Source organism: Palaemon carinicauda, chromosome 3, assembly GCF_036898095.1.
Source record: "Palaemon carinicauda isolate YSFRI2023 chromosome 3, ASM3689809v2, whole genome shotgun sequence".
In the NCBI taxonomy this organism is placed as follows: domain Eukaryota; kingdom Metazoa; phylum Arthropoda; class Malacostraca; order Decapoda; family Palaemonidae; genus Palaemon; species Palaemon carinicauda.
In genome coordinates, this window is record NC_090727.1 from 170,783,639 (window position 1) to 170,809,845 (window position 26,207).

Below are 26,207 nucleotides of genomic sequence, written 5' to 3' on the forward strand. Positions count from 1 at the left end.
AAGATTCTCGAGAGCTAGAGGCTTTTCGAAGGAAGCAGCCAGTGCGATTGCTAGAGCAAGGAGAGCGTCTTCCATTAGAGTCTACCAATCGAAGTGGGAAGTCTTCCGAGACTGGTGCAAGTCAGTTTCTGTATCCTCGACCAGTACCTCCGTAGCTCAAATAGCTGATTTTCTCTTATACCTGAGAAAAGGACGATCCCTTTCAGCTCCCACTATCAAGGGCTACAGAAGCATGTTGGCATCGGTCTTCCGGCATAGAGGCTTAGATCTTTCCAAACATAAAGATCTGCAAGACCTCCTTAAGTCTTTTGAGACCACCAAGGAGCGTCGTTTGGCTACCCCTGGATGGAATTTAGACGTGGTACTAAGATTCCTCATGTCAAACAGGTTGGAGCCGTTACAATCAGCCTCCCTGAAAGATCTCACTCTTCAGACTCTTTTCCTGGTATGCTTAGCCTCGGCAAAAAGAGTCAGTGAGATTCATGCCTTCAGCAAGAACATCGGATTTTCGTCGGAAAAAGCCACTTGTTCGCTGCAACTTGGTTTTCTAGCCAAAAATGAGCGGCCTTCTCGGCCTTGGCCTAAATCTTTCGATATTCCCAGCTTATCGGAGATCGTAGGCAATGAACTAGAAAGAGTCTTATGCCCTGTTAGAGCTCTTAAGTTCTATTTAAAGCGTACTAAACCTTTACGAGGCCAATCTGAAGCTTTATGGTGTTCAGTTAAGAAACCATCCTTGCCTATGTCAAAGAATGCTTGGTCAGATTTTATCAGATTGTTAATACGAGAAGCTCATTCACATCTGAGTGAGGAAGACCGAACTTTGCTTAAGGTGAAGACGCACGAAGTTAGAGCTGTAACAACTTCCGTGGCCTTTAAGCAAAATATATCTCTGCAAAGTATAATGGACGCAACCTATTGGAGAAGCAAGTCAGTGTTTGCGTCATTTTACTTGAAAGATGTCCAGTCTCTTTACGAGAACTGCTACACACTGGGACCATTCGTAGCAGCGAGTGCAGTAGTGGGTGAGGGCTCAACCACTACAATTCCCTAATTCCTTATCCTTTTAATCTGTCTCTTGAAATGTTGTTTTTTATGGGTCGTCCGGAAGGCTAAGAAGCCTTTCGCATCCTGGTTGATTTGGCGGGTGGTCAAAGTCATTTCTTGAGAGCGCCTAGATTAGGGGTTTGATGAGGTCCTGTTGTATGGGTTGCAACCCTTGATACTTCAGCTCCTAGGGGTCGATCAGCATCCTAAGAGGATCGCGAGGCTCCGTAAGGAAGACGTACTTAAAAGGCAGAGTAATTGTTCAAGTCGACTTCCTTACCAGGTACCTATTTATTTTATTTTTGTTATTTTGATAACTTCTAAAATGAAATAAAAAACTCTTAGCTCATAAAATGTAAACATATATTACTGGTCTCTACCCACCATCCTGGGTGTGAATCAGCTATATATTCACCGGCTAAGTTAAATATTTAAAAATGATATTTTAATTATAAAATAAATTTTTGAATATACTTACCCGGTGAATATATAAATTAAATGACCCTCCCTTCCTTCCCAATAGAGACGCAGTGGGACGAGGAGAAAATTGAGTCTTTGTTTACATAAGAGCTGGGTATCTGGTCGACAGATGGTGCTGTTGGGCACACCCGCAACCTGTGTAGCGATCGCTGGCGAGTTTTTTCCGTAGAGTTTGTCTGTCGAGCAACAGAGTTGCAGCTATATATTCACCGGGTAAGTATATTCAAAAATTTATTTTATAATTGAAATATCATTTTCTTATACATGTATATATATGAAAACATTCTTAATGTTTATGTATATATATATGTGTATAGAAATGTGATAAGTTTCCTTTTCAGTGTTTGTGCTGTGCGTGTGATACATATACGACAACGACACTTGCGTACATTAGCACCGGAATAAGGCCAGCACAGTTCCACTTTGTGGGGAATGACCTCTCCCTCTCTAGTCCATCGGTCTTCCCGTCGGCATATAACCATTGATTTGGCCGCCGCAGGGAAATCGTCATCGCCTGGACTCTCTTCATTCAACTATTGTCTTCGCCTTTTCCCTTTTTTCCTACGGGAAACATGGATTACTGAGCGAAGGGAATGTGGCCTCTCAGAGATTGACTACGGTCTTTCTCTTCTTTAGGTCGTTCACCTTTCAACTACAGTGTACTATTGGGAAGAGCTCCTTTCCCGTTCGCGGATTAGGTTGCGCTTCCGATTGTTTGTCTCAATTATTTTTAGTGAAATTATAATTGTAATTTTAACTTTTCAGCTTTTCTCCGTGGGGAACACTTCCCTTCGGAGGATTAGTGCTTCTCACTGTTAGTGAATATTCTTAGCTGATTTAAATAATTGTAATTCTGTTTTCATTACAGTTAGTCCACTCCCCCCTTCTCCCGTGGATGTCGACTGGGGAAGGAAGGGAGCAATACTTATTTCTATGTTGTTCCCTCGGGGTTCCTCTTTGGAGTTCCTCCCTAGGGAATTTTCTATTAAATAATTAATTTTATTTTTTCCCAGTTAACTATGTAGTTTTTTCTTCGTTCGACTAAGAGTGCCGACGAAACAGAGTTGTTCTGTTCATGCCTGGGGAATCTGCTGTCACTGCCATCCCTCAGAGGATGTCGTCATGGGCATCATCCCTTCTCTAAGAAGTACTCCCGTGACAACATGGCCAGCACTTCAGATCATCTTAGAACGCTAACCGGGAGATTCGCCTCCAGGTGTTGAACAACTTCCCTTCCGAGGGAAAGTTTCTTCCCCAGGTGTGAGGTTGTTTCTCTCTTCCGAGGGAGAACTTCCGACATCTTAATAAATTCATTGTCTCCGACTGCTGTTGCTGCCTTCGCCCAGACTTCTCTCCCCCCTTGCTGAGTCTCTCTTCCTTCAGGGGCAGAGCACAGTCTTGGGCAAGTCTCTTCTACGAAGTGTTCACCTCTCTTGTTCGCGAGAGAGGCCACTCATAGAGACACCTCTTCGGAGGATCATTCTACTCATCAGTTCCTGATCATCCTACCAGCAGACCTACCAGCGCAACCTTGCGCTGCAACTTAGTCCGTGGAATTCGGTCCTGGACTCTTCCTAAGGCCAGGTTGCTGGTCAACCGGCCCTCATGGGCTTCATCAGTTCCTGATCATCCTACCAGCAGACCTACCAGCGCAACCTTGCGCTGCAACTTAGTCCGTGGAATTCGGTCCTGGACTCTTCCTAAGGCCAGCTTGCTGGTCCACCGGCCCTCATGGGCTTCATCAGTTCCTGATCATCCTACCAGCAGACCTACCAGCGCAACCTTGCGCTGCAACTTAGTCCATGGACTTCGGTCCTGGACTCTTCCGCGGACCTTTTACGGTCCCCATCGGTGGATGCTCGCCCTTCCAAAGGGCACATCCCAGTTCCTGATCGTCCTGCCAGCTGACCTACCGATCGACCAACGCAACCTTACGCCGCTGTTAGTTCTTGGACTTCGGTTCTGGACTCTTCCTTGGACCTCTTATGGTCTCCATCATGGATGTTTGCCCTTCCAAAGGGCTTATCCCAGTTTCTGGTCGTCCTGCCAGCTGACCTGCCGACTTACTAGCGCTACCTTACGCTACAGTTAGTCCTTGGACTTCGGTCCTGGACGTCTGAGGATCACTAGCTCCCTCCTGCCAGCATTATCATGCGCACCATTACTTTCGAGCGCGTGCGCGCCAACAGTCCCTGTTTTATCTGGAGAAGGGCACTCAAGAAGGCTAGAACATCAGTCAACCTCTCAAGGACTCTCCTAGCTCCGCTATGGCATTATGCAGAACGGTTTCCAAACATTTTGCAGCTCCTGATAGAGTCTCCAAGAGAACCCTCTCCACATCACAGACCACTTCGACACCTACCACAAGCTATAGCTTTGCTATGATTGTACACCTGGAGACTACCCAGTACCTCTTTTGTGAAAAGGTTGTCTAGATATCTGAAGAATTCCTTAGCATCAGTCTACCAGGCAGTATAACGTCTTATGTGGTTGGTGTCATGTGAAAGTGTGTCCCTCCACTCGATACCTCTATTCCAGCAATAGCGGAATCCTCGAGTATATACAAGAGAAAAAGACCCCTATTCAGTTTCGACAGGTAAAGATGATCACTCAACGTTGATCCTTCACTGTCAAACTGAAAGAAAGGGACATCCTCTCATCGATAGACTTTTCCTAACTCATACGGACTTACAACTTGCCTTTCTCCAGTCTTAATTGAGACCTTCCTCTCGGAACATGGTTCAAATTCTCCGATCTCTAAAGAGACCTACTTATGTTCCACTTCACCAGGCAACAAATTTTCTCCTGATTTAAGAAGACAATGTTCCTATACACTCAGACAGCAACCATACGAGTCAAGGAACTTCATGGTCTCTCTTTCGACATCACCCATAATTGAGAAGGGCGAAAGACAATGTTCAGTTTCGTCCTTGAGTATGTCGCCAGACACAGTCTCCAGAGGTGACGGATCCTACACAAGTCTCCACTTGGTAACGGACGATCCAGATCATCCGTTACTGTACCCAGGGTAAGGTATGAATCTTTACCTAAAGAAAACGGCAACAGCCCACCCGGGTCTCTTCTCTTGTCATCAGCACTGGGAGAGACTAGAGGAGGATCACCGAAACATCATCTCGACATGACTCACAGTGTCAGGGGCATAGCTATGCCCCTGGTCCTTCTTAGCAGATTACTCTGACGCAGGTTTTACAAGAAAGAATGTGAATGCTCCAGGTGACTTTCACAGCCTTTCTCCTGCAAGACGTGACCCACAAAACTTGATACAATCTCTATCGGTCCGGTGGTGGCTGCACAACAGCCGGTTGTATACCTCAAGCTCCGTATTGGACAATTAGCAGAAGGTTGAGGGCACTGTTACCTGGTTTTAGTCTGTGTGAATGAAAAGATTTGACTGGCTCTTATTCTTTTCATCATCCTACCCTCTCGTGGGGAAAGCAGCATCCTGGGTTCTCTGCATAAGGTGACCTTAAACCACTGCAGGTAAACCATGCTCCCTTGTGTATTAAGCTAATACTGTTGCGTCCCCATACCCTGGCGAGGTGGTATTGGGGAAGTCTTGGTTACATCAGGTTTTTCCTACATAGACTCGGAATAACTTTACCTAGACAGTCACACTTCTGCATGTCTCAACACACAGCTTGCGTAGGCCGCGGACCTTGCGTAGCAAGGTTTAGCGAGGGCAGGGACTCCTTATTTTTGAGTACTAACATACTCAGATAAGGAGCCCCCGGGCAAAGCCAAAAGCCAGATTGGCAGGGACGTCCACCCTTCCTAATGGGTGAGTCACCCCTAATAAATAGCGTGGTTTGTATTCCAGTTACGGAACAAATGACAAATTCGTAGATAATTTGTATTTTTCCTAACTATACAAACCTTAGCTATTTAATCAAACTTGCCCGCCAACCCTATCCCCCTTGAAGTCCTACCTCCAAGCAAAGTGACTAAATCACAGGTGTGTGAACGGGAGTGGTAGCAACCACCCCCTTCCCCCGCTAACTAGCGGTGTGGGTAGTTAACCCCCGCTAAATTTTATGGTTCGTCATTTCAGCTCCGCCGAAAGTATAACCCCTAATAAATAGCTAAGGTTTGTATAGTTCAGAAAAATACAAATTATCTACGAATTTGTCATTTTTACTTGGTTTCTATCACAGTATAGTTGTTCCTATCTAGTAATACAGTATAACACTCGCTGATACTGTTGTGTATATTACTTTAATATAATACTATCACTATAGTAAAGCCTAACTGTACTGTGTGTTTACTGTTTCAGGGGGTTTAGAATGAAATGAGGTGTAAGATAATGTTCAAAGTCTGGCTCATCTCTTATAAAGGTAATTCGGACGACTTGACTCCTCACCGCGCATGTTGCCTACATTTACAATAAACAACATATCTGTAATTCTGTACTGTACAATATGTATACAATTTAAGATTAACTAAGTGTACATATTTTATGCAATGACCACTAACCACTTGCGTATGAAGTTCTACGTAGCAATCTTTTAGTATGCTTTAATTCTTGATGTGCCGGCGTCGTCTCTTGCACAGTACTTAGGGAATCCGACATGTACAGTAACTCAGTAATGATATTTATCCCATTGTCTACTGTAATGAGTTGGAAAATTAAAAGATAATGGTAAAAGTATCGTTAGTACCGTTATAATCATTGCATAAAAACATACAGCCACAATAACAACCAAACAAAAAATAACTGTTATTATGAACAATCGATTCCTATTAGCTGTTTTGCTTGTATTACAGTCATCGTCGATAGTGAACAAAGTAGCATAAGACTTGACATTTTTATATTAGTATACCCTGATTCACTATCAAGAAAAGATCTTCAAGAAAATATACTGACAATTTTAAACTCTAAAGGAAGGCGAGAAAACAAACAGTATTCATAGTGACTATTCTATTTTGAATCAAGGAAAGCTGTGTCTGAAACTTGAGGAAACAAAAAAAAAATTCAATGGGAATCTATGAATGTGCAAATTGCGTAAATAAATGTGAATGGCGAAATTAGAAGATAACATTACAAAGTGTCTGAAAACCAAGAATAGAGTTTTGTTGTAACACGATATGACAAATTTGGAAGTAATTTGTGTTTTTCCTGACGATACAAACCTGAGCTAATTATTGGGGTATTACTCCAAATCAAGTGATGCAAATGGCTATAGACAGGTAGAGGTGGAGGCGACTGACCACTTAACGCCCAGCACTTGGCGCTTCAGTAAGTCATTCGCTGGGTGAGTGCGAATGTGTGAAAAAGGTAGTTGGTCCGCCCCTGCTAACTAGCTGAGAGTTGTTGACACTTGGCTTTGAAGTATTTATGGCTAAAACCAGCTTATGCTGAATCATACCTCCTAAGTAAGGAACTCATGTTTTTATAGTTAAGAAAAATACAAATTACTTCCAAATTTGCCATGTAAAAAATGATTTGGCAGCAAAATAGAAGAAAGGAAGCAAGAATGAAAATAAAGTGAAAGAAAATAATCCAAGTGCTGCTAGGGGCTGAAGAAATGCTGCAGAGGCCCTCACATAGTGTACTTTGTAAGATGCATTGATGGTACTATCCCCCAAAAAGATATTACCTTAATGTATTTAATCTCTCTATCATTTGATAAGTTATTTATAAAAGTTATTCACAACAGTTTTCTAATGCACAATTGAGTCGTGTCTATTCATGATAAATTTATTGTTAAGGAGTTTTTTTGTAGAATTGTAACTTAAATTGCTTTAATAACTTTTTTTTCAGTGTGCTGATGTGAAGAAGGATGGAATAGTATCTTACAGCAGAAGTTCTAAGGTAGAAGACCTATGCCATGATTTGTGTGAGGAAGATATAGCAACAAAATTAGAATGTAAGGCATTTCATCTCAACAAGCCAACAGTTTTTATACTAAACCAAGGCACTAAAAAAGTTGTTAAGTCTGCAATAAATGCAGAAGAACGTGAAGAAGCTCTTGCGGAGACCGAGGAAGTAAGGGACATAAACTTTAGTGGATTGCATGTTATGTGAGCCTGAAAATATCAAGTTGATCCCATACGAATACAAGCAATTGTCCTTCAATAGAAGTATTAGGCTTAGCTGGAAACGTCGGTTAACTTTTAACGAGGTAGTAGTAGTTAGTGGCAGGTGGAGGGTAATCCCCACCCATCCTTCATTCAGCTCTGCACTTTTGATTTTGGCTTCAAGCAGTACAGACATATTCTTGCTCTCTCAAATTTTGGCTACAGTAGTATCTCAGTTTATGAGTGCTTGAATATGAGCAAAACATTATACCAGCATAAACTTTCAAATTGGTTTATGAACATTGTATTGGCCTGTAAGAAAAAATGTCCTTCTGTTATGTGTGCATGATGTGCAGAAAAGCACAGTCTTCCTCATTGCTTTGGCTTCAGCCAAGAGAGTGAGTAAATTGCATGGTCTATCTCATCTTGTGTCACATTTCAGAGGGTGGAGAGAACTATCTTTGTCCTTTTTCCAGAATTTGTGGCCAAAACCCAGTTGATAATGATATCAGATTTGACTCTTTCATGATCTTATCTCTCAAAGAGGTAACTGATGACCCAGATGACATATTACTATGTCCTCTAAGAGCATTGCATAAGAGAATGCAATATTTTAGGCCTAAAATCTCCAACTTGTTTGTGAGCACTAGCCGCTCCAAAAAGAAAGTTTCTAGAAATACTATCCGTTCCAACACGGAGTACTTACCTCGAACTACTTTCTTAGGAGTATCTGGGATCTCCCTATCCGACCAAGAATTTTTCGCAGTCCCCCCTATCTCCGTTTTCCCTTGTCGGGTCTCTCCGTGGTGGAGGGATAAGTGCCCTGAGGCAACCCGGGGTCAGCGCGTGGGTGTGCTACTGGGTCGTTATCGTCAGTAAGCATCTGGTCGCGGCGTAGATCACATCTCGCCGCTCTCTCACACATCCCGTCCGACCCACCACGTGTTCCCTTTGTGTTTTCCCGTTCTCCGATAACGTCTCCTTCAGCTCCTGGTTGAGAGAAACTATTATGAGAACCTATGAATTATCAGGAGAAGCATCTCCAAGGGCCTCACCTAGAACCAATGATATACGTGAGCTTGCCGCAACCCTATCGTTCCGCAAGAACCACTCTGTAGCACAAGTTCTGAAAGCTGGAGTTTGGAAGAGACAAACAACTTTTACTAAGCATTACCTTAGAGATTGCACACGCAAGTCTTAAGACACCTTTTCTGTAGGTCCTGTTGTTGCTGCACAATTAGTATACCTTTAAGCTCTTATTGGACATGAAACTGCTCTTATCCCAGGCATGTGTTATTTTCTGCATTATAAGGGTATGTAATGAGCACTAAGGCAATAGTGATCTTGATCAGACTTGAAGCCTTTACTTGGAATGCACCCTTATGCTAGTAAGAATGCATTGAATTGTGTACTGGTTGATATATTAGATGATATATTGAATGCACAGTCAAGCCTCGTTCTTTGCGATAGTTAGGTTACAGACACAGGCGCAATAAGTGAATTTTCGCTAATAAATACTACACTAGGGTGGGCTGACTCCTAGCCTAAAAAGTCACTGTCCCTTGCCACGAGTGGGTATCCAAGTTGATGATTAACACAGTAAATACTGCCTAATATTGTTTTAATTTGGTTTCTACAACAGTTTATAATCCTATGTACAGTACATTTGCACACATGTACACTACGTACTGGACACAGTAAGGTTACAGTACAGTATTGTGCTAAGGTAAAGTTTACCTAGTCGTCATCATCCCCTTACTGTTCTGTATAACATAAGTCGTTCCTATCTAGTAATACTGTACTGTAACCTAATACTCACTTATACTGTAGTGTATATTACTGTAATATATGTACAGTAATATTATTACAGTACTTTACATCCTATCTGTACTTATTGTAAGTTTGTTCCAACATGGAGTACTTACCTCGAACTACTTTCTTTGGAGGATCTGGCATCTCCTCATTTACCGACCAAGAATTTTGCGTAGTTCCCCCTCTCTCAGTTACCTTTTCGGGACGCTCCGGGGCGGAAGGATACTCGCCCTGGGGCGACCCGGGGTCAGCGTGTGAGGCTGCGGTTGTTAGATCGTCAGTAAGCGTCTGGTCGCGGCGTAGATAACATCTCGCCGCTCTCTCTCACTTATCCCGTCTGATCACCTTGTGTACCACGTGTTCCTTTGTGTTTTCCATCCCTTGTGTCTCACGTGTTCCCTTGTGTTCCTTTCCCTTGTGTACCACGTGTTCTCGTTGTGTTCCTCACCTTTCCCTTGCGTTCTTGTGTCGTTTGCATGTTCGCTTCCCACTATGGAACCCCAGCGTCGCTGTCCTGGGCCCCAAGCTGGTAAGTCTTGTGGAGCTTGGCTCTCTAGACCCGAGGTCGACTCGCACACGTTGTGCTCCTCGTGTCGGGGGAATAAGTGTTCCCCTTCCTCCACGTGCCCGGAGTGCGAGTCTTGGCCGGAGCTGCAGTGGACCTTGTTCTCCAAGAAGAATAAGAAGGCATCCAAGAGATCTCCTAAGAAGACGGGCCTTACCTTTCCGCAAACGTCGCCCTTAGCGGAGTCGGTGAGAGGTTCTCCTTCACCTTCCCCTACCCAGAGTAGGGGATGAGGTAAGTCCGTTGCGGGGAAATGGCCCATTGCCGTTCCCCATGAGTCTGATGTCGGAGAATCTGTTGTGAAGGGGCCTATGCAGACGGGGGGGGGTCTGCTCTTTTGGCGGAAGTGTGTGTTGTAGACGAAGGCCTGGTGCAAGCCGGACCCATCTCGGGTGAAGACCCGGTGTGGGGGAAGCCCGAAACAGTGCCTATCCCCACGTCTTGGCAGTGTTTTTCAGGTTCAGCGGGTTCCGAGGGTGGTTGGGACAAAGAAAGGTGGCCTACGTGTTCTTCGGACCCCAACTCCATTGTGTGGATGGCGCCTAGGATGCCCTTCAGGTCCCCCATGAGGCAAGAGGAGGAGTTCGAAGGATGGTTCGCCTCTCGACCCGCTATCCGCTCACCCCCGGCACCCTCAGCTACGCTTCCACCGGACTTCATGGAACCCTCGACCCCAATATCCAGACTAAGGACCCCTAGGAGGCTTGTAATTGAGACAGACGACTCGGCAATCTCTTATTCTTCGGACGACTACTCCTCCTACAGTTCCTTCTCTTCGGAAAGCTCTAGTGGACGGGACTCCAGGAGGAAGAGGAAGCGGTCCAGAAGGAGGAGACCGAGCTCCCACGCCAGTCCGGCCAAGAAGAGGTCGAAGTCCTCGAGGAGGAGATGCAAGAAGAGGAGTTCCTCGAGGAGGAGGTATATTACGGTAGTTCGCTACCGTCGTGAATCTAGCAAGAAGGTTGCTGCTCCAGTGCCTGCCTCGGTGGCTGGTGGAGCCGCTTTAGTACCCTTGCCCAGTGTCTCTTTGGCTCCGCTCGCTCGTCAGCTGCGGCCGTTGGCACACTTTCAGTTGCCCCGACCTAGTAAGTCAGCGGCTCCACCCGTGTGTCGGGAACTTCCGTTGGTTAGACCCAGCGGCTCAGCTCCAGGACCTTTCGTCACAGCGGCTCCGGCCAAGTTTCGAGATACGCCGCTGCCTCGGCCATCGACTAGCGCCATCCGGGTTACCCCGGGAGGAGGTAAACCCATGACGACTACCTCCGCCCCGGCGGCTCTACCCACGACGGAGGCAGCCGCTCCATCACCCCGCCAGGAGGGGAGGGATGCCTCCACTCCCACTGATCCCTCCGTGTTCGATGAGGCCTCCGACACGGAGGTACAGATTGTGGACAAGCTATTGGGCTCAGGCGAGTGCTCTCCGGATGAGGTCTCGTCCTACCGTAAAGTGTTAACCCTTATCCGACGTCACCATAGGTTGGATGAGCCTCAGCCAGCAGCGGAACAAGCTTGGCTCTCAGGTCTGAGCAGGATGGTTGACAATCCTGTCCACCAGACACCATCTCTGACCCTACCTTTAGCTCCCGATGTTGCCCTGGGATGGAACATGTGGACCGTTTCGTGTCAGGCTCGAAGAACTCGTTGAGGGCACAGGGTTCCTCCAGGCTCCTGCCGGGTATTAGGACCCAGAAGAAATTCTGTGCCTGACGGGCGACACTCGAGGGCCCCGCACCTTGGAGGAAGCGGTCGCTACCCTGAACCAGGGCAACACCGATGAACGTAGCCTAAACGCGCCGATGGTCTTCTCGCAAGCGGAGGCCGCCATGATGGAAGACACTTCACAGGACATTGTGAATGTCACTTCTTGGCTGGACTGGTGGGCGTGCACCCTAGCAGGCTTCCAGCTGGCGCACGACCTGTCAGTCCCTGAAAATCAGGCGCTTTTGTAAGAACTAATCCGCTCGGGGGGCAAGGCTATGAAATTCCTTACCTTTTAGTCCCTTACCCAGACAGTCAACTGGGTCCTAAGGAGAAGGGACATGATATTGAACAGGTTACCCCGTAGGCTCCCTGAGAGGGAAGCAAAATTCCTGAGGAACTCTCCTGTCTGGTGCGAGACTGTATTCCCCCTTCAAGCAGTGGCTGAGACGGTAGAGAGGGTCAGCAAGAGGAAGGGTACGGACGAGCTCAGGCAACAACTTTCAAGACGACCCCCTATTAGAAGAGCTTCTACAGACGGGGCCTAGCCGCCTATGCCCCCGGCTAGGCAAGAAGCTTCCGCCTCTTCCTGGCACCAATCCCCTCAGCCCTCCAGAAGGAGTGGTGCCCAACCTCAGGCCTCCTTAGGCCTAAATACTCAGGCTCAAGGAGAGGCCATTCTAACCGTCTCCCTAGAAGGAGATAGGGAGAGGGGCCCCCTACATCTTCCCACACCTCAGGTGGGGGGATACCTCAAATGATATTGGCAAGCATGGCGGGACAACGGAGCGGACCTGTGGACTGTGACAGTCCTCAGGGAGGGATACAGGATTCCCTTCCTGTCAGATCCGCTCCCGTTGATCCCCAAATATCGGGCGGAGTGGCTGGCACCCAAAGACTTGGAGAAGAGAGCAGCCCTGCAAGCAGAAGTGGAAGCCATGTTGAACAAGGGAGCCCTACAGCCCGTTCACGAGCCATCCCCGGTTTTCTACAGCAGGCTCTTCCTGGTGGAGAAGGCGACGGGAGGTTGGAGGCCAGTCATCGACCTCTCGGCCTTGAACAAGTTCATCAAGAAGACCCCCTTCAAAATGGACACGCCGAAGTCAGTGCTGGCAGCCTTGAGAGAAGGGGATTTCATGATGTCCCTGGATCTCAAGGATGCTTACTTTCAGATTCCCGTTCACCCCTCCAGCAGGAAGTTCCTCAGAGTATGGTGGGGTTCTCAGACCCTTCAGTTCAAGACCCTCTGCTTCGGTCTGTCGACAGCTCCATGAGTATTCACGAGGGTGTTCGCCCTGGAATCGGTCTGGGCACACAAACAGGGCATCAGGCTGATCAGGTACCTCAACGATTGGTTGCTGCTTTCAGCCTCAGAGGCAGACTTAAAGTATCAAGGCTCACTTCTGTTGCAGTTCTGCAAGAACCTCGGGATCACGATCAACCTCGAGAAGTCACAGTTAGTCCCCACCACCAGGATGATGTACCTGGGGATGGTCTTAGACTCCCAGCTGATGAGAGCCTTCCCCTCCCAGGAGAGGTTGGACAATTTAGACCAGGTGATTCGACCGTTCCTAGCTGGCACTCCGGTGAGGGCCAAAGATTGGCAGAGGCTAGTGGGTCACCTGGTCTCGCTGGAAAAATTGGTCCCACAGGGCAGGCTCAAGCTAAGACCAATCCAGTAGAATCTGAAGGATCTCTGGTCAACGGAGGAGTCCCCGCAGAAGATAGTTCCGGTGTCCCCTTCCTCCAAGGACACGCTTCTCTGGTGGTCCGACAGGAGTCACACGTTGAAGGGAATCCCGTTCGGCTCCACCCCTCCGGAGATGCTGCTCTTCACGGACGCATTGAAGGAGGGGTGGGGAACTCATCTCCTCGAGGAGACAGCGGAGGGGAAATGGTCAGTGGAGGAAAAGACCCGGCACATTAATCTTCTAGAGCTCATGGCAGTACGGAAAGCCCTGGCAGAATTCGCCCGTCTTTTCCGGGGGAACTCGGTGGCACTCATGTGCGACAACGCCACGGTGGTGGCGTACATCAAAAAGTAGGGAGGCTTAAGGTCAAGGGAACTGTGCGACCTCACGGCTTGGATCCTGGAATGGCCCGAAATGAACCACATTCTGTTAACAGCCAGGTTCATTCCGGGAAAGAGGAACATCCTGGCAGACAGACTCAGCAGGGACAGGTCAGGTGGTAGGATCAGAATGGTCTCTTCATCCCCAGGTGGCACAGGAAGTTTTCTGGCGTTAGGGCTCCCCGGTGATAGACCTGTTCTCCACAAGACTCAACGCACAGCTCCCCGTATTCTGCTCCCCAGTGCCAGACCCGACTGCAGCGTTCGAAGACGCCTTCCAGCACTCGTGGGACGGCCTCAACGTCTATGCCTTTCCCCCCTTCGGGATCATCAGGCAGGTTCTCAACACGCTAAGACAATCCAAGTCCACAAAGATGACTTTGGTAGTGCCCTGGTGGCCGGAGAGAGAGTGGTTTGTGGATCTTCAGGACCTGGCCACCCTTCCGCCGTGGCTCCTGCCGGCAAGAGAAGACTTGCTAAGTCAGCCTCACTTACGAAGGCTACACGAAAACCCCCAGGGCCTGAGGCTACACGCGAGGAGGTTATCAAGCGACTGCTAAGGAGGGAAGGCTTCTCGGACAAGACTGCTGACAGGATGTCGGGATATCTCCGGAAATCCTCGTGTGTTATGAACCAGGCAAAATGGGCAATGTTTGTTAAATGGTGTGCCACTCAGAATCTGCGGCCTTAGACGCTTCGGTCCACAATATCACAGACTTCCTAGTTCACTTGAGGGACGACCGGGAGTCTCCATCCCAGCCATCAAAGGAGTCTGTGCGGCACTGGGTCAGGTTTTCCAACTCAAGGGCATCAACCTAGGGACTTCCCGCCACATCTCCATGCTGATCAGAAGTTTTGAACAATCTTGTAACCCCTGCTCCTCAAAGGTCCCTCTGTGGGATGTGGCCAAGGTCCTCAGGGCTCTCTCGAGGCCCCCCTTCGAACCGCTTAAAGACATTCTAGACAAGGACCTCACCCTCAAAGCGGTCTTCTTGTTGGCTCTTGCCTCGACCAAACGGGTGAGTGAGCTCCACGGCTTGTCCTTCGAGGTCTCACACTCAAAAGGTTTGAAGGACATGTCGTTTAAGTTCTTGCTAAAATTCGTGGCAAAGACCCAGAACCCTGCAATTGCGGACCCTATGTTCTAGGAATTCTCCATCCCAGCGATTCCGTGCTCAGACAACCCGGAAGACCTGCTTTTGTGCCCCGTAAGGACTATCAGGAAATACCTCAGTAGGACATCCAAACTCAGACCAGCCATCAAGAGTTTGTTCGTTTCCACAGGTCCAGTCAAGAAGGCGGTTTCCAAGAATACTATATCCTTCTGGCTCCGACAGGTTATAAAAAGGGCTTACGAGAGTGATGGCTCTATGGTCCCTGGGACCCCGAGACCCCATGATATTAGGGGCCTTAGCACATCCTTGGCCTTTGACACTTGGCAGTTGGCCAGATCTTACGGGCTGGCACTTGGGCCAGACAGTCCACCTTTACAGCCCATTACCTGAAGGATTGTACAAGAAAGTCCCTGGATGCCTTCTCCATGGGGCCGGTCATTTCAGCTATGCAGCAAGTTTAGTGGTTTGGGTCCCGGGTAGCCCGGGGGAAGTAATCGTAAGCGACACAGGTTCCTCCTTACTATCCCCCTTCCTTGCTACCCGCTTTTTTCCTGTATCCCATCCTTTTCCCTATCCTCCTTCCAGGTGAGAGTGGGACGTTTAGGCACACCTTGTCTGGATTATAATTAACGGTTAGTTGTACATAAGATAGACTTTTGCGTGCTTTCCCCTGCTCTCCTACCTCTCCTTGGGCAGTCTAGACCTAGCCTCCTATCTAGGTCGTGTGCCCCAGGAAGTTTCGAATATTCCGAACTGTAAGCCACTCCCTCCTCCTAAGGTATAAGTCTCCTAAGAAAGTAGTAAGTACTCCGTGTTGGAACAAATCACAAATTTTAAGTAATTTGTATTTTTCCTAACAGTACTTACCTCGAACTACTTTCAGGTTATGACCCAACCATCCTACCCCGAGTATCTTACAGGAGTTCGAGAAGGACTTAATGTATGCTTACTGACGATCTAACAAGCGCAGCCTCACGCACTGACCCCGGGTCGCCCCAGGGCAAGTATCCTTCTGCCCCGGAGCGCCCCGACAAGGTAACGGAGAGAGGGGGAACTACGCAAAATTCTTGGTTGGTAAATGAGGAGATCCCAGATCCTCCTAAGAAAGTAGTTCGAGGTAAGTACTGTAAGGAAAAATACAAATTACTTAAAATTTGTGATGTTTGGTGTTTTCGTTCAAGACTCGTACCCTACGCAGCTACTCTAGAAGCATGACACAACCTTTTATGTGTTGTCTCTTGAGCAGTATGTTATCTACACTTTCTTAAATAGAAATACAGCTTAATTTATCAACTAAAAACTTAAATATCTCGATAATAATTTTCTTTTAAATAAATAAACAAAAACTGTGCAATTGATTACTTTTCAACAGCTGATTTCTCTCTCTCTCTCTCTCTCTCTCTCTCTCTCTCTCTCTCTCTCTCTCTCTGAAATATTCAATTTCATTTTGAAAGCATTATTGTATTCTAGAAAATTATGATTATTTAAATAGTTAATTGAGCTTTAATAAAATATTTATGTATTTCTTTTTTAAAGTTTGAGTATATTTTATCAATCTAAATATTTTGGGTGCCGTGATCAGATCAGCTGATCTGATCACGGCACCCCAAAATACTTAGATTGAAAAAATACATAAAAAATTAAAAAAAAAAAAAATGTTTTATTTAAGCACAATTAACTATTAAATATTCGTAATTTCCTGAAATGCAATAATGCATCTGAAACAAAATTGAATATTTATAGAGAGAGAGAGAGAGAGAGAGAGAGAGAGAGAGAGAGAGAGAGAGAGAGAGAGAGAGAGAGAGAGAGAGAGAGAGTATTAGTTCTCTTTTATTCGATGTCAGGATGCCAGGAAACTTCAAATCATAAATCATATTCTCTCTCTCTCTCTCTCTCTCTCTCTCTCTCTCTCTCTCTCTCTCTCTCTCTCTCTCTCTCTGTAATGAATGAAATCTTTGTTTCTTTGTTAAGTCTATTGAGGCTTTATAATCAAGCACCACAGAGCTAAAAAATATAAAATATTGTGCATATGCAATGTGAATGAAACTCCGGTTAAAGTTATGTGATTCAACTCACAGTACAAGTAAATAGAATATGAGAGAAGCATTTCAAGTAAACCTATTGGAGTTGATATGCTAATCGGAAAATGATAGACCAGGTAATAATTGTTTCTTTTAGTAAATATGAAATATCCTTTGGTAGCATGCCTTAATAATAAGGGAGTTACAGTGGAACCTCTACATCCGATCGTATCTACATCCGAATTTTCCAACATCCAAAGTAAAATTCGAGCAAATTTTTGACTCTACACCCGAATTTTATTTCGACACACGAAGTAGCAATTTTCGTCGAGTTACTCTCGTCCCTAGTCGCTGTACGGGGAGGAAGGATAAAACGTTTTAGTTTTTTATTCTCGTCCCCAGGCTATGTGCGGTGAGAGATTGAAAACTGAATTTTTTATCTTAAAATATGTTTTCTGTTTTTTGCTGGTATTAATGAGCTTGCATTATACGACTGATTTCGCAATTACTACCTTTTAATGAAGGGTAGAATTGCGTGTTTCAGGTAGAAATCAGTAAAAGTTTCGATTTCAGTGAAATAAGTGCAAAACAGAAAATCGAAGTGATAAAGTGATATGCGCAAAGTGTTACAGTGTTGCGTCCGAGGGTTCGTCTGTTCGTGCCTGTCGTTCACCTAGTCCGGGACCTCTTACATGCTCCCAAGCCCAGGGGAGAAGTAATGTCAAACGACTTATGGGTTCGAGAGGCCTTGACCAACGAACAGACGTTTTCCCTCTATGGTATCGGGTGTATCTTACCAAGATCTCCCCTACCATAAGACGAGAGAGACGTCTTTTCTCCTCGTCATCCGAAGGCTTTTCGCATAAGAAACCTGTCACAAGGTTTCGAAGCCCTTAAGCGAAAGTCAGTCCTTTCAGGACAGGTCCAGCGTCCTGGTTACAACCATTAGGACAGCTCTGACCCTATGCAGTCATCGGATAACTGCTCGCCGCCTAACAAAAGCGTAACACAGACTCCGAGAGTCTTTTTTTGTAGGCAAAGTGTTGCGGTCATAGACGTTACCCTCGTCTCTTACCACAACCATTTCCGTTGATCCTTAATGGGTTGTATGGCAAGACATGCAGTATATGCTTGCCTCCCTTATGGAAGACTATTCTGCCGATTAGTCCGTTGAGTCTAGCTGTTTATCTCATCGATATCCTGGCTTTCAGCCAACCTAACGTTCCTTTGTGCTTACTGTTGACGTTGGCGTAGCTTAGTCACGTCAGTCAGGTTGTTTAGAACCACACTCGATGCGGTCTCGTGTGGTTTTTCAGCCGCATTTGGACGTTAGGCCACTTGCTGATGCTCCTGTTGACGTTCAAGACGTTCACTAACAATCAGAGTTGACTTGTTTTGACGCTGTGCGTCAACCTCCGCATTCTAGAGTTGTTTTGACTGCTCAGTCTAGGCAGTCAAAGCAGTCTCGAGTGGACGCTGTGCGTCCTCACGCACCTGTTGTGGTTGACAGTTCAGTTGTTGACAGTTCACAGACTGTCAAGCAGTTACATGACGTTGCGTTCTGGTCCGCTACTAATGCACCAGTGAGTGTGGACTCTGCTTGTAAAGCATTGCCACCACGGTAGGTCTCTCCCTTGCTTGAGACTCAGCTTTTATCGGACAAGGTTCCTGTAGATGAGGAAGTTGCTGTTCTCCCTCCTACTGATATTCCCTTGAGGACTCTGTCAGATGGAGAGGAGCCTAAAGCTGCTTAGCCTCCTATGGACTTTAATTAAATCATGATGATTTTTTTAAGGATCTTTGTCCGGATCTTTTTGTAACTGCTGCTCCTCGTTCGCCTAAACGTCAGAGCTTACACTAGGCCTAGCTACTTCGAAGCCGTTGTTTTTAAGCTAGTGCTCTCTCGCTCTCCTAGAGAGCTTTACGTTGGCTAGGCGACTGGTTTTTCACCAGGAGGAGTTTGGGGGATACAGCCTTTGCTTTCCCTTCTTTTAAACTGGTTTATAGAGCGAGAGTCTGATATGACACGAGAGAAGTTCTCGGCTTGGGAGTTCATGCCTCTGCCCAGATAGACTTGTCAATTCTCGTAGACTCTCCCTGGCGCCTGGCCAAGTTGTTTACAGGTCAACTTCACAGCTGTTTTCGAGCCTTTGAAGTTTTGCTGTACAATTATGTCACGCATAACAAGGCTTTCAGGGATGGTAAACGGTACCCGCCTCAGTCGCTAACCCCGTCTGTTGCCACACCTGCTCCCGTAGACCCTAAATGGGCTTTGCTGCAAGACATGCAGTCCAAGCTTGCGTCCTTGATAGAGGACTTTAATGCGGAGAAGGTTGCTACCGAACCTTCTGGCCAACAACCTTCCAACCGGTCGGTTGTGCGCCCTGTTGACGCTGAGGTAACCTACTCGCGTCTGCCAGTTGAGGTGGTTCCTCCACCGATGCGACCCAGTGTGGGTTGCCAGCCGCACGTTGACGTTAAGCGACGCTCGGAGGTGGTTGTTGACGTTCAGAACGTTCAACAACCAGCAGAGGTGACTTGTTTTGACGCAGTGCGTCAACCTCAGCAACCCGGTAGGGTGTTGACTGCACAACCCAGACGGTCTAGACAGTCTCGGGTTGACGCTGTGCTTCCTCGCGCACCCATGGTTGTTGACAGTTCACAGACTGTGCAGCAGTTCCATGATATTGCGTCCGGCTCCGTCACGCATGCACCAGTGCGACCGGACTCAGCGAGCCAGACGTTGCCCACTCCATTGCCGTTTCCTCATCAGTTTTCGGATGAGGAACCCTCTGATGAGGACGTTGCTGAACAACAAGACGATCAGCCCCCAGAATAGATCAAGCCCTGCTATCCATCCAGAAGATGCTGAAGAAGGAACGCTGCTCAGTCAGGCTGTGGATGAGTCTGGTAGGGACGCTGTCATCCGTGGAACAATTTGTGTCACTAGGAAGACTACACCTCCGTCTTCTTCAATACCATCTAGCTTTTCACTGGAAAAAGGACAAGACGCTAGAAGCGGTCTCGATCCCGGTTTCCGAAAAGATAAAGTCTTGTCTGACTTGGTGGAAGGACAATATCAACCTAAGAGAGGGTCTTCCCCTGGCTGTTCAGACTCCCAACCACGTTCTCTTCTCGGACGCATCGGACGTGGGCTGGGGCGCGACACTAGACGGTCGGGAATGCTCAGGACTGTGGAACTCGAGTCAGAGGAGCATGCATATCAACTGCAAGGAGCTGTTCGCAGTACATCTGGCCTTGAAAAGCTTCAAGTCTCTCCTTCGAGGCAAAGTGGTGGAAGTTAACTCGGACATCACTACGGCCTTGGCGTACATCTCCAAACAAGGAGGTACCCACTCACTGACGTTGTACGAGATCACAAGGGACCTGCTCATCTGGTCAAAAGGTCAAGACATCTCCCTAGTAACGAGGTTCATCCAAGGCGACTTGAACGTCATAGCAGATTGTCTCAGTCGGAAAGGGCAAGTAATTCCAACCGAATGGACCCTCCACAAGGATGTGTGCAAGAGACTTTGGGCCACTTGGGGTAAAACCATCCATAGATCTCTTTGCAACCTCGCTGACCAAGAGACTTCCAATCTATTGCTCTCCAGTCCCGGACCCAGCAGCAATACATATAGATGCTTTCCTCCTAGATTGGTCACATCTGGATCTCTACGCATTCCCACTGTTCAAGATTGTCAACAAGGTACTGCAGAAGTTCGCCTCTCACGAAGGGACAAGGTTGACGTTAGTTGCTTCCCTCTGGCCCGCGAGAGAATGGTTCACCGAGATACTTCGATGGTTAGTAGACGTTCCCAGTAGTCTTCCTCTAAGGGTAGACCTTCTACGTCAGCCACACGTAAAGAAGGTACTCCAAAGCCTCCACGCTCTTCGTCTGACTGCCTTCAGACTATCGAAAGACTCTCGAGAGCTAGAGGCTTTTCGAAGGAAGCAGCCAGTGCGATTGCTAGAGCAAGGAGAGCTTCTTCCATTAGAGTCTACCAATCGAAGTGGGAAGTCTTCCGAGACTGGTGCAAGTCAGTTTCTGTATCCTCGACCAGTACCTCTGTAGCTCAAATAGCTGTTTTTCTCTTATACCTGAGAAAAGGACGATCCCTTTCAGCTCCCACTATCAAGGGCTACAGAAGCATGTTGGCATCGGTCTTCCGGCATAGAGGCTTAGATCTTTCCAAACATACAGATCTGCAAGACCTCCTTAAGTCTTTTGAGACCACCAAGGAGCGTCGTTTGGCTACCCCTGGATGGAATTTAGACGTGGTACTAAGATTCTTCATATCAGACAGGTTGGAGCCGTTACAATCAGCCCCCCTGAAAGATCTCACTCTTAAGACTCTTTTCCTGGTATGCTTAGCCTCGGCTAAAAGAGTCAGTGAGATTCATGCCTTCAGCAAGAACATAGGATTTTCGTCAGAAAAAGCCACTTGTTCGCTACAACTTGGTTTTCTAGCCAAAAATGAGCTGCCTTCTCGGCCTTGACCTAAATCTTTCGATATCCCCAGCTTATCGGAGATCGTAGGCAATGAACTAGAAAGAGTCTTAAGTTCTATTTAAAGCGTACTAAACCTTTACAAGGCCAATCTGAAGCTTTATGGTGTTCAGTTAAGAAACCATCCTTGCCTTTGTCAAAGAATGCTTGGTCAGACTTTATCAGATTGTTAATACGAGAAGCTCATTCACATCTGAGTGAGGAAGACCGAACTTTGCTTAAGGTGAAGACGCACGAAGTTAGAGCTGTAACAACTTCCGTGGCCTTTAAGCAAAATATATCTCTGCAAAGTATAATGGACGCAACCTATTGGAGAAGCAAGTCAGTGTTCGCGTCATTTTACTTGAAAGATGTCCAGTCTCTTTACAAGAACTGCTACACACTGGGACCATTCGTAGCAGCGAGTGCAGTAGTGGGTGAGGGCTCAACCACTACAATTCCCTAATTCCATACCCTTTTAATCTTTCTCTTGAAACGTTTTTATTGTTGTTTTTTGGGTTGTCTGGAAGGCTAAGAAGCCTTTCGCATCCTGGTTGATTTGGCAGGTGGTCAAAGTCATTACTTGAGAGCGCCTAGTTTAGGGGTTTTGATGAGGTCCTGTTGTATGGGTTGCAACCCTTGATACTTCAGATCCTAGGGGTCGATCAGCATCCTAAGAGGATCGCGAGGCTCCGTAAGGAAGACGTACTTAAAAGGCAGAGAAATTGTTCAAGTCGACTTCCTTACCAGGTACCTATTTATTTTGTTTTTGTTATTTTGATAACTTCTAAAATGAAATAAAAACTCTTAGCTCATAAAAGTGTAAACATATATTGCTGGTCTCTACCCACCCTCCTGGTTGTGAATCAGCTATATAATCACCGGCTAAGTTAAATATTGAAAAATGTTATTTTGATAATAAAATAAATTTTTGAATATACTTACCCGGTGATTATAAATTAAAGGACCCTCCCTTCCTCCCCAATAGAGACGCAGTGGGACGAGGAGAAAATTGAGTCTTTGTTTACATTGAGTACTGGGTATCTGGACGACAGATGGCGCTGTTGGGCACACCCGCAACCTGTGTAGCGATCGCTGGCGAGTTTTTACCGTAGAGTTGTCTGTCGGGCAACAGAGTTGCAGCTATATAATCACCGGGTAAGTATATTCAAAAATTTATTTTATTATCAAAATAACATTTTAATGGAACTTAGGCCCTGCCTGTTTACAAGTCATCTACGCTGTTCACAAATAATTCACTTTGATCTTACTATTAATATAGTAATTGTATCTTGAGAGAGAAGAGCAGACCTCCTACCTTCCCTCCCTTCTAAGAAAGACTCCTCATATAAATGACTCAGAAGTTTGCATTTGCATAGGCATAAACTACAAATTTTATATAATTTTTAGTTTTCCTAGCTATAGAAATCCGAGTTATTTACCAAAGGTCCCGCCTTAACCACCCCCACAAGTTTTTAACCAGAAGAGTCTTGTGATTAAGCGCTTGGCACAAGCGTAGTGTGTCATGCTCAGCAGTTGCCTAGCAACGCAGCATGACATAATCAAATTGATTTCTTTTTGACTAGCTGGCCGTAGAAAATTAAACTAGAAGTAACCCCATATAAATGACTCGAGTTTGTATAGCTAGGAAAAATGTGAATTATATAAAATTTGTAGTATTCCTGATTTAGATATTAATCTTTGGCACTGTCATTCAATTAGTTCATTATTCATGTTGCATAAGATTTTTCATAATTCTGACCATCTTTTACGTTCAGATCTTCCTGGACAGTACCATTTTTTTTTTTTGTAATGCTAGGTATGCAGTTAATTCTAACAGTAATGCCTTATCCATCATGAGACTCAACCCTACACAGTATTCTATTTGTTTGATTCTAGCTGTGACCAAGTTGTGGAATGATCGTCCTGATTGGGTAGTTGAATTGATAGAACTTCTAAAGTTCAAACTTGCAGCCAATGTTTTTATGTTGAACAGGCTGACATAAATCTCAAAAATATTTTATTTTAATTGTTTATTAATGCTCATATAGTTTATTTATTTCCTTATTTCTTTTCCTCACTGGGCTATTTTTACATGGAGCCCTTGGGCTTATAGCATCCTGCTTTTCCAATTAGGGTTGTAACTTAGCTAGTAATAATAATAATAATAATAATAATAACCTCTAACCTTTAATAGGAGTATGACTAGTGAAGGTGGAATTAGTTGTCAAGCCGGGCAGCTTCTTGTTCAACCTTTGTTTGGGTTTAGTTTTATACTTAGTCTTAACCTACCTGGAGCTTGACATTCCCAAAACAGGAAGAAGATAAGGATTTTTCTGACACTTCAGTCACCTTACCAATGGGTCTTTGTATCCCGAAGGAACACGAAGGAGTGGAGCGCACTCAAAGTCTTCCAGACGGTTCCCTAGATCCATACAGTTAACTCTTCCGATGGAAAAGTTGACTTGGACCTGTGGAACACCAGATATCATATTCGTATACTCACTAAGGTGCCCATCAACAACTCTGAGATTTATTACTTAAAGATTCAATAATAATGCTAAGAAATGACCCACCCTCTCCCAACTGTTTTGAGTTTGAAAACAAGGGCTTCTTGATTAATACGATCAAAGGCAGCACTAAAATCAAGTCCAATCATACAAATTTCCTGACCACAATCAAGGGATTTCTGTACAGCATTGGAGTTTGTAAGAAGGGCATCACATGCTCCAAGGCCTTTACGACAACCAAATTGCAAATGAGGAAACATGATTACCTTCAGCAAACTTGTTAAGACATTTTGCCAAAAGATGTTCAAAAACTTTAGATAATATGGGAGTTATGGAATAAAAAGAAAATTTTATTGGGATTGCAAGTGATATGTGTGACAAGAGGATTGTTGGAGGCAGCATGAGGAAGGCTAGTGAATGGTGGAATGAAGGAGTGAATATGAAAGTTAAAGAGAAGAAGAGGGCATTTGAAGAATGGCTGCAGAATAATAGTATATAGAAATATAAAAGATATAGAGAGAAAAATGTGGAAGTAAAATGTAAGGTAGCTGAGGTAATCTAGAGGTGGGGTCAGGGATTGGGTCATTCATACGAAGAGAATAAGAAGTTTTGGAAGAAGTGAAGAGAGTAAGGAAGGTTGTTTCGAGAATTGAAGAGGACAGTGAAAGATGTAAGAGGAAGGTTGTTGGAAGGAGGAGGAGGCAAGGAAAAGGTGGGCTGAATATTTTGAAAGGTTACTGAATGTTGCGGATAATAGTGAAGCAGATATGATTGTTGTTACAAGTATTAAGGTGCCAGTGATTGGAGATGAGAATGAGAGATTAAAAGAGAGGAAGTGAAAAGAGCACTAGATGAAACAAGAGCAGGAAAAGCACCTGGTATGGATGGTGTGAAGTCTGAGATGTTAAAGGAAAGTGGTGTGACTGTACTTGAATGATTGGTGAGATTGTTTAATATATATTTTTATGTTGTCAATGGTACCAGTGTACTGGGTGTGTGCGTGTATTGCTCCACTATATAGAGGTAAGGGAGATGTGCATGAGTGTTGTAATTCAAGGGGTATTTTTGGGCTCAGCCATGTCGTCCTGATGGAAGGTTCCTTTAGGCAGCTTTCTAAGGGATATTTGGCTACAGTGATCTATATCTATCTATATACCAAGGCACTTCCCCCAATTTTGGGGGGTAGCCGACACCAACAATGAAACAAAACAAAAAGGGGACCTCTACTCTCTATGTTCCTTCAGCCTAATCAGGGACTCAACCGAGTTCAGCTGGTACTGCTAGGGTGCCACAGCCTAACCTCCCACATTTCCACCACAGATGAAGCTTCATAATGCTGACTCCCCTACTGCTGCTACCTCCGCGGTCATCTAAGGCACCGGAGGAAGCAGCAGGGCCTACTGGAACTGCGTCACAATCGCTCGCCATTCATTCCTATTTCTAGCACGCTCTCTTGCTTCTCTCACATCTATCCTCCTATCACCCAGAGCTTTCTTCACACCATCCATCCACCCAAACCTTGGTCTACCTCTTGTACTTCTCCCATCAACTCTTGCATTCATCACCTTCTTTAGTAGACAACCATTTTCCATTCTCTCAACATGGCCAAACCACCTCAACACATTCATATCCACTCTAGCCGCTAACTCATTTCTTACACCCGTTCTCTCTCTCACCACTTCGTTGCTAACCCTATCTACTCGAGATACACCAGCCATACTCCTTAGACACTTCATCTCAAACACATTCAATTTCTGTCTCTCCATCACTTTCATTCCCCACAACTCTGATCCATACATCACAGTTGGGACAATCACTTTCTCATATAGAACTCTCTTTACATTCATGCCCAACCCTCTATTTTTTACTACTCCCTTAACTGCCCCCAACACTTTGCAACCTTCATTCACTCTCTGACGTACATCTGCTTCCGCTCCACCATTTGCTGCAACAATAGACCCCAAGTACTTAAACTGATCCACCTCCTCAAGTAACTCTCCATTCAACATGACATTCAACCTTGCACCACCTTCCCTTCTCGTACATCTCATAACCTTACTCTTACCCACATTAACTCTCAACTTCCTTCTCTCACACACCTTTCCAAATTCTGTCACTAGTCGGTCAAGCTTCTCTTCTGTGTCTGCTACCAGTACAGTATCATCCGCAAACAACAACTGATTTACCTCCCATTCATGGTCATTCTCGCCTACCAGTTTTAATCCTCGTCCAGCACTCGAGCATTCACCTCTCTCACCACTCCCGGAGAATTGACCACAGGTCTCCAGAATTCTAACTCCTGGCGCGAGTATCCTTAAAATAATTCTTAAGGATATCGCATAATATCAGGGGATGTATTTCTT

The 26,207-nt window shown here is 45.7% G+C and overlaps 1 protein-coding gene across 2 annotated transcripts in view; it reads left to right on the plus strand.

The window, feature by feature from the left end:
* aln (allnighter) overlaps positions 1-26,207 on the plus strand; it is a 48,099-nt gene that overhangs the window by 17,729 nt on the left and 4,163 nt on the right. Inside the window, exon 2 of one of the 2 annotated variants that reach the window (XM_068371128.1) lies at positions 7,307-7,531. The exons of the other annotated variant lie outside the window; for it this stretch is intronic. Coding sequence (XP_068227229.1) covers positions 7,307-7,531 — 225 coding nt within the window. The remainder of the gene's footprint in view (positions 1-7,306; positions 7,532-26,207) is intronic. 2 annotated transcript variants of the gene reach the window in all.